The sequence below is a fragment of the Brachyistius frenatus genome, unplaced genomic scaffold, assembly GCF_029030835.1.
Source record: "Brachyistius frenatus isolate BFR_SWC_R1_liver_20210118 unplaced genomic scaffold, ASM2903083v1 Contig_4, whole genome shotgun sequence".
Taxonomy (NCBI): domain Eukaryota; kingdom Metazoa; phylum Chordata; class Actinopteri; family Embiotocidae; genus Brachyistius; species Brachyistius frenatus.
Genome location: NW_027210603.1, coordinates 8773402 through 8782306, shown reverse-complemented (window position 1 = coordinate 8782306; position 8905 = coordinate 8773402). Strand labels below are relative to the sequence as shown.

The following is an 8905-nucleotide window of genomic DNA, read 5'->3' as shown; positions in this document are numbered from 1 at the left end:
GAAAAGAGGATGGTTGGTTTAGATGTGACACAGGTGCTATTTGGGTTAGCACCAAAAATACTTGATAAGGATTAGGAAAAGATGAGGGTTTGGTAAAACAGAAGTCCTTTTATGTACGTAATGTTACATAATGACACATTAGGTAGGTAGGTAGGTAGTTACTTTATTAATCCCCAAGAGGAAATGTTTTCGCTACAGCAGCATTTATAGATACAGGAAAGCAATAACAGTAAAAAATATTAAATATAAAAATGCACAGTATATACAGTACAGTATATATATATATATATATATATATTATATTTAAACAGCCAAGAAACACAGACAACAGTGTTATTGTTGTGTGATGGATTTAGCCAGAGGTGAGTTATTGTACAGTCTTATTGCAGTGGGCAGGAATGATCTCCTGTATCTGTCCTTGTGGCAGCGGAGCTGGAGGAGTCTTTTGGAGAAAGTGCTCCGCTGTCCCTGCAGCAGGTGGTGGAGAGGGTGGTCAGGATTATCCAAGATGGATAACAGTTTGTTCAGCGTCCTCCTCTCCACCACCTTTTCCAGGCTGTCCAGTTTGCAGCCAATGATGGAGCCGGCCTTCTTAACCAGTTTGTTAACTGCGTCGATGGAGGAAGAGCCCTTTGAAGTTGAGGGCTCTGTGTCTATGCAGCTCACCAAGGGGGGGGGGGATGACAGATGAGGGTGGTGAACTAAACCAACCTGTTGAAGAAACAGTTTAGCTCATTGGCCCTCACCAGGGAGCCCCCTGGTTGTCTCTCTCTCCCCTTGAACCCAGTAATCTCCTTCATACCGGTCCACACCTCCCTCACGTTGTTCTGCTGGAGTTTGGCCTCCAGCTTCCTCCTGTAGGAGTCCTTGCACTCTCTCAGCTTCTCCTTCAGTTCGTGCTGCACTCTCCTGAGCTCCTCCCTGTCCCCAGATCTGAAGGCTGCTTTCTTCTGATTAAGAAGCACCTTTAGGTCACTGGTGATCCACAGCTTGTTGTTGGGGAAGCAGTGTACAGTCCGGGATGGTAGAAGTGGGTGATGTGACGGTATGGTCCATCCCCAACACAGGATTCAGAGAAATGTTGCATAAGCGATTATGTCACTATAGTCTAAACTCACTCTGAATATGTACTTTTTCTTTGAATACATATTTTGGCCCTATAGTCATTCTATACACACATATAGTTACAGCTAAATAGTTTTCAAAGCAGATACTGAAAATGGTTGTACAACCATGCCCATGATTGCATGTATTATGTGTGAATTTTTGCCTCGGAGTGAAGCTGTTGGGATGAGAGCATACATGCATACCTTGTTAAGAGTTATCTTTAGATTGACATATACCTTTCTCTTGGAGTGAAAAATGAACTCGGATAGAGTTGAAAGCCTTGAATAGTAATTATACAGTCTCGTTAGTTTAAAACACATTAAATTGCCTTCCTTTATTCATAAATGGGGAAATAATTAAACATTTAGAAATAAAAAAGCGCACAATTCTGCCTTTAAATACAATTATGTTATCCATTGGCATTTCTGGCCCGTTGACACAAGTAATATAAAACAGGCCCCTCATTTGATTTGCATGCCATGCATGTAGACAATGACCACACACACACTCCTTTTGTAGGTTTATCCTATTCCACAGCTGTAATGTAGCAACGTCCCGACAAAGGTTCGCAAAAGGAAGCAAAAGCCAGTTTTGCAAATGTTTTATAAGGAGGGAAACTTTCAATAAGTTCCATAAATCTTTGAATCAGAGTTAAGGCCACAGATTAAACTGCAAGCTCCCTTTAGAAGAAAAGTCTGTAAAATCTGTTGTTGACAAATTCCAAGTAAAATTTCAACATGAACAATTAAATGATCCTACTTGCAAGTATTGTGTATAAAAGCATCCTATTGATTTGTTTCTGCAATAGACAATGACAAAAAATACATCATTGGTAAGTGACATCCTAAATGGCAGCAACTGGCAGAACATGTCCTCTATCTTTGGAGAAAAGTCAACTCAAATAAAGGTATTTTGATAAAAAAAAAAAACAACAACAACAACAACAACAATCAAATCTAAATGTTAACATCATGTTTCTTGGGAGGAATTTGGGATTTTAGTTGCACAAACTCAACTGAAAAAGTAGTCAGGCCTGTCAGCTGGCCCTCATGCCTGCACCAGATCTCATAACTACTGTCTTAGTGTTGTGTTTCCCATCTTGACAGTTAGTCAAAGTCCAGTCAAACCTGTTTTGGAAAATGGCCTGATGGTTACAACAAGGAGATTTTTGAAACCTTGACAGTTTAAAGAACAGAAGCAATGCTACCAATAATAGATCAATGTATCTGATCACTGTGTCAATTTCCACCTCATTATCCTTATCCTTAAAAAAAAAAAAAAAAAAAAAAAAAAAAAAAAATTCCCCTCGGGGATTAATAAAGTATATAACCTACCTACCTACCTTATCCTATAATCTTACATATCAATTGTTCTGTCTTGTCAAAATCCAAGTACAAATGCTTCTTTTACAGTGAAAATGTAATTTTCAGAAAAATGATTTTACATTTTCCTGATCATAACCCCATGTATCTTCATGTAATGATTCACTTATAGAACAGTTAAGTAATGCCAGAGGTGCAAAACAGGCTTCCTTACACAAAAATTTTATAAGCATAATACACATGTAATGACATGTGAAGTATGTTGAAAGGAAATGCTCCTCCCTTGTCTGACGGGGATGCTTGAAACACTACAAGTATTTAAATACTCAGGCAGGATTCTGGTTAAAACCATCTCTGGCTCTGTTCACACCTTTGACTCACACTCATCACTGCAAGAATGGGGAAATTTCATCAGAACGATGAAGATAGCAAAGAAAATAAAACTGAGTTTAGTTTAGTACGGGTCAAAGGTACATGGAAGTGTAAACTGGGAAAGACAATCACTAAAGACACAGCTGACTGTGTCTCAGCAGCAAAAATGTGAGTATAACATTATGCTTTCCTCAAGGTAATCTAAATGAATGAAATTACAGCGAAAAAGTGTGATGCCCAAAGTCTTGTATGATATTGTGTTTACTTCTTTGTTTGCATTTTTTTTGTTTTGTTTACTTATGTCCTCTTCTTTTCTGTTAGTCTGGTATTTTTTAGCAAAAGTAAATTTTCCTCTCTCTAACACCCAGCATTTAGAATATATGCCTTTGTATTTGGTATTTGCACAGGAAATAATAATAATACCTATTATGGACAGCCACGTTTTTCTAAATGCAAAAAAAATTACAAAGTAAGTAGACAGAAAATGTCAAATTTTAAATTAATTAAATATCTTCAATGCATTTCATTATGTGATTAAAAGGAGGTCAACAAGAGATGTTTCTCAGGGAAGAGAAGTTACATGTGAACACCTGAGGATAGCTCAGGTATTTTTAAGGGGTTAGAATTTTACCTGAACTTATTCATGTTTAGGCAGCTGTTTTGAAAATGGCCTTCAGGGGGAAATGCACTAAAAACAGCAAAGCAATGTTCAGTGTGTCTTTCCTCACTCCCACTGTTGAAACGTATTAGTTTGCTCACTTGAATAAAACTTTCTAATTTTCTGGTTTGTGATTGAAGCTATTTTTATTTAAATATTATATAAACTGGCAACAGGACATACATTGAATCAACGTCCAATATTTTTGTACAATCAATTACTACAGTTTTCCTCACTGATCCAATGTTTTTTTTTTAGGTCAGACAACATACAGGAATTCTTAAACTTATAAATCCATATTAACATATGGTTGAACGTCTGTTACATTCAAGCCCTTACTACATGAGCTCACACAATACCGATTAGGCGTAACCGAGCTGGCAACATATGTTTCTCAGCCCTATGCTAACTTGAATTAATCATGCAGCTCTCCTTGACTTTCCAAATGTTATTGTCTCACAGAAAGGCAATAATGGCTTGGTACTTCAAAGTTAAAATTAGTAACCCTTACCCTAACACACCCAAATACCCAACAAAAACAACAATTCAATAAATTAGAAACTAAGCATTCAGTTCACCTTATGCATCATTTTTAAAATATATTATTAGATAGCATCCACAAGATAATGATCTTTTTTTTTTATGTGTCTTGTGGGGCAGCTATGAGAGTATTACAGACAAGGGTACCTCTTGGACAGTCGTCAGCCCCATCATCCTTACTTACAAGGTAACCGAGACTTGGGGCTTGCTGGACCCAGGTAACGACACCCTCTTGCTGGGCCACATCACCAACGTGCAGCAGCTGGAGGACATAAAAAAATCCAAAAAGCCAATCAAACGCTTTATCGTCGTTGACCAGGAAGTCTACAAAATTTATGGTCCCAAGCTAACGGAGTACTTAGAGGCCAACAATGTCTTACACAAGATCTTGGCTCTACCAACAACCGAGGAGAACAAATCTATGGAAATGGCCTTGAAGATCCTATATGAGGTCAACAACTTCTCCCTTGACCGCCGCACAGAGCCCATCATTGCCATTGGTGGAGGAGTGTGCCTCGACATTGTGGGCCTGGCTGCTTCACTGTACAGGAGGCGCACCCCCTACATCAGGGTCCCAACCACACTGCTCTCTTACATTGATGCCAGCATAGGTGCAAAGACAGGGGTTAACTTTGCAAACTGCAAGAACAAGCTAGGTGCCTACATTCCACCTGCTGCTGCCTTTCTTGACCTGTCCTTCATACAAACTGTTCCACGACGACACATCTCAAATGGTCTGGCAGAGATGTTGAAGGTATGATAAAGTTCCTGTATGTCAATGTCTGTAAAATAACTTTTGTTATTAGATAACTTGGTGGAACAGGTAAGGCAATGCTGTTAAACACATGCAATATATAGCAATGAAATTAGTCAATGAATCACAAAAGGGAAGTTATAATTTCCACTGACAGTCTTTGAACTTCTTCAATGTTCCTTAAAGTAACTCGATGTGCTAAGAGATGAAACAGAGTTTTTTTTTATTTTTTTATGTGTTCTTGTTACCTGTTCTCACAGTACATTGATGTTTTTTTTTCTATGAATCTTTTGCTGGTCCCTTGCAGATGGCCTTGATAAAACACAGAGGCCTTTTTGAGCTTCTGGAGGAACACGGCTATATGTTGTTGGACACTAAATTTCAGGCTGACACCAGTGTGTATGCGCACAGCAACTTAAAGCCTGCATCACAAGCAACTCGCATAGCCATAATGACCATGCTGGAGGAGCTTGCCCCGAACCTTTGGGAGGATGACCTGAACAGACTTGTGGACTTTGGCCACCTTATCAGCCCAGCATTAGAGATGGTAATTGAATCCTCATGGCAGATAGCTAAACACTTGAAATCCTTTGCTGATACAAGTTGTACATAAAGCATATTGAATATATATAGCAGGTCTTTAATTGTATGTGACTGAGATTGTATTGAGTATAACGTTTTCTCACAAATCATGATTGACCACAACCACTTTTCTTTTCCCACAAAGCAAGTTCTCCCATCTCTGCTGCATGGTGAGGCAGTGAACATCGATATGTCTTACATGGTTTATGTGTCCCAAGAGAGCGGCCTGCTGACAGAAGACGAGAAGCAAAGGATCATTAGCTGCATGTTGGGCCTGGAGCTGCCTGTCTGGCATGAGGCGTGTACTATAGAGCTCATTGAGAAATCTCTGCAGGACAGGCTGAAACATTCTGGCGGCCTGGTCAGAATGCCTCTGCCTGTAGGACTCGGGCAAGCAGGTAAGAATTAAAAGATTGCACCTGAACTCATCAAACTGTATTACTTTCTGGTTCAGACCAAAAAGTAGCACAATTTATTAGTGTCCTCACAATATAGATGGGATTGAAAACCTTTTTTTGCTGTTAAACGTTTTAACTCGTTCTAATGTAATATATGTACAATGCAATCATAACATGCTGTCTTTACTCTTATTTCTTTCATTGCAGACATTTTTAACAACACATCACATGAGATCCTGCACAGAGCTTACAAAAAATGGTGTGATGAGCTGAACGCCTGCTCCGACAGCAGCTGCAGCATTGTTTATTAGAGAATATTTTATATGTAGGGAAGTGAAACTTGTGTTACATACTCTAGTTTTGCATTTTTTTTTTTTTTTATACCTATGATAAAAGACAGTTGTAGTTTATAGGGTCCACCTACTGTGTTTTCAGACAGTTTAGCTTCCAATGGTGCTCAGTGTATGTGGTCCTTCTCTTCATCAGTAGAGCCTAACCTAAAATATGATGGTGTCATATTTGATTCGGTACTGTATTCCATCAAAATGTAAGATATTTGACCCGTACATGTTTCTTTCATTTACAAACAAAAACAAAACTCGGGTCTCTTTTATTTTTGAATGAGGTACTACAGTACTGATCTATTGTATTACTTATGGTACTACATGGTGGAAACCAAAGTATTACTATAGTATTACTTCTTTTGGTTGTAATTTTGCTAACTTACTTAGTTTCTTTATTTATTTACCAGAAACTTGAGGAACACTGATAGCCTCTAGATTGGCTCACAAAAAGGACGTAATCTGTAGCTACTGGACTTCTCTGTTTGCACTTATATATATAGTGACCAACCAATTATACAGTAATATTCTGTCCTCAGAGTAGGTGTCAGACCACACTTCGACAGATAGCGAACATACTGTTGTATAGAGAGTCAGACGAAGAAGTAACGTTGAATGAACTTTTACTGTTTGTTTTCCTCTTCTCATGTACAACAATCTTTTTTGTAAAACTGAAATAAGGACAAAAATAAATCACTCAATCAGTATGTGTGTCAAAATAAAATTACATATCTTTTCTGATGTACCACACAGAATAAAACTTAGATGCTAAAAAAAATACTAGCTCCATAAAAACGTCCCTCTTTATGTTAAAGTTCTATGTAAACATTCAATAAGCAGTACAATTCAGCACACATGATATTTTGGTACTCACAAGCATTGCTTCTCGAGGTATTCAACGTAAGAAAGGCAGAGGATCAGCTGCCCACATGTGATCCCTCACCTCTGCTGTGCGCTGGAATCATTGCTCTGGCCACATCATGTGACCCTATTGGCCAATGAATGAAAAGAAGACTTCTACTGCTAAAACTAACTACAATAACACATGCAACCACCAGGGGGATAAATTAAAATAATCTAAACATCAACCCAATATACAGAACAAGTAATGTAAAACAAAATACAAACAACTATGAAGGTTAAATGGCTAATGTGTTTGCAAACATTTTCCTATTCACGACTAATGGATTATGAGAAAATGGAACCTTGAGCACAGATGCATAAAAGGCCCTCCTTTTTATGTAGGAGACCGGACACCTCCGTAAACTGCAGTCATTTGAGACTCTTTTTATGGCCTTTCATGGGCAGGTTGCATCTGCCTTGGTAATTGTGTTTCTTTGTGTTCATTGTTTCTCTTTTTGGTTATTTTGTGTGTCTTTGTGGTTCATTTATGTCACGTTGTGGTCATTGCAATCTATAGTCTACGCTCATGTGATTGGCCGAAAAAGATTGGCTTCATATAAAAAAAATGCCTTTGTGAATCAAGTCTGGGGAGTTTAAAAAAACAAGCATAGAGCATGCCACTTTATATGCCACTGGAAGTTACCAAATTGTTCCTTGTGCTTTTTCTATATTCATGTTCACGCACAATAATTTCAAAACATGAACTCATATCAGAATAGAATGGGTAAAGTGGAACAGGATTAGATTTAACAGTGTTGCAGGGTTTAAGAGAAGTTCAGTTCGCAAAATAATCCACTAAATGGCTTACCGAGATAAAGATGTATGTTACTTACATTATTACTACTCCTCTCTGACTTTTGCTTTAGTCTTGGAGTTGATACTCAGTCATTTTCTATTAGATCCATTCAACCACCCACCATCTACTTCTTATTTTGACTCTATCAGTCTTTGTTCTTCCTCACATGACAAGTCAACACCGAATGGGATAATAACATTACCTTCTTGTAGGGATCAAACACTATATCAAGAAATGTGCTTATGGTACCAAAACGTTCTGTAGAGACATCAAAAAAGACTCCCCTGTATGTACCTGTCTCTTAGCAATGCAAGATACATATCTAATTAATGCAAGTCTAGAAAGCAGTGGATACAGAATATTTGTGGTAAAGACTGCTGTTAGCATATACACCACATGTACTTTATTTATACATTTTATTTTACATTCATTATAAACAAAGTATGATGATGTATCATGTCAGGACTTGGATTTTAGAAACTTGACCCAGTTTGACCTTAAGATTTGCCAAGTGGACTCAGTATGATGTGTACAGATTTTGTATCATCTGTTGATGTAAAACTAAATGAGCTTTCAGTGAAGAAAAAAAATAAAAATAAAATAAATTATAGCAATAATATGATACTTCAATAATAATAACAACAATAGTAATACTTATAATTTGTTCAGTGTTTCATTCAGTGTCATTTAAAAATAATGTGAATTTAAATATGTTTATCAACTAATTACTAATATCCTGAATTTGTAAGATTTAAATACAAATTTTGTGCATTTTCTTGCAATGGAGCCAAATCAGAGGTTTGGACAATCTTTGACTGAGTGAGTCAAAATTCTTACATTATCTCTTCAGCAACTTTCAGAACTTTGCAACCAACACTTGTGCACAAATGCAAACTATTTCTTTTGACATGCACACTTCGATACATTTTGTATTCGGGATCAATATTAAAAGTATATAATTTAAAATACATAAAGAGATTTAGTTTTAAAGTTGATCATTCTATAATGACAGTGGATTGTAGTTTTATTTATGTCCATCAAAAGTGGCATCAAGATTAAATGACTGCATAAGTGCGTACAATGAAAGAACCAAAGTGTCTTGGGTCATTGTGACAATTAAAATTTGTTCACC

General features: G+C 37.3%; 1 protein-coding gene and 1 long non-coding RNA gene across 2 annotated transcripts; one reads left to right on the top strand and one right to left on the bottom strand.

The window, feature by feature from the left end:
• Positions 1 to 724: 724 nt before the first annotated feature.
• LOC138630236 (uncharacterized) lies at positions 725 to 6251 on the bottom strand. The gene is made up of 3 exons (XR_011311627.1): positions 6158 to 6251; positions 4184 to 4261; positions 725 to 989 (listed from the first exon to the last, which is right to left on the bottom strand). It is a non-coding gene; the product is annotated as an uncharacterized lncRNA (long non-coding RNA).
• eevs (2-epi-5-epi-valiolone synthase) lies at positions 2456 to 6808 on the top strand. Its single transcript, XM_069714431.1, has 5 exons — positions 2456 to 2969; positions 4120 to 4753; positions 5061 to 5300; positions 5481 to 5733; positions 5941 to 6808. Exons 1-5 carry the CDS (start codon positions 2827 to 2829, stop codon positions 6042 to 6044), a joined length of 1374 nt encoding a protein of 457 aa, XP_069570532.1. The 5' UTR covers positions 2456 to 2826; the 3' UTR covers positions 6045 to 6808.
• The last annotated feature ends 2097 nt before the right edge of the window (positions 6809 to 8905 follow it).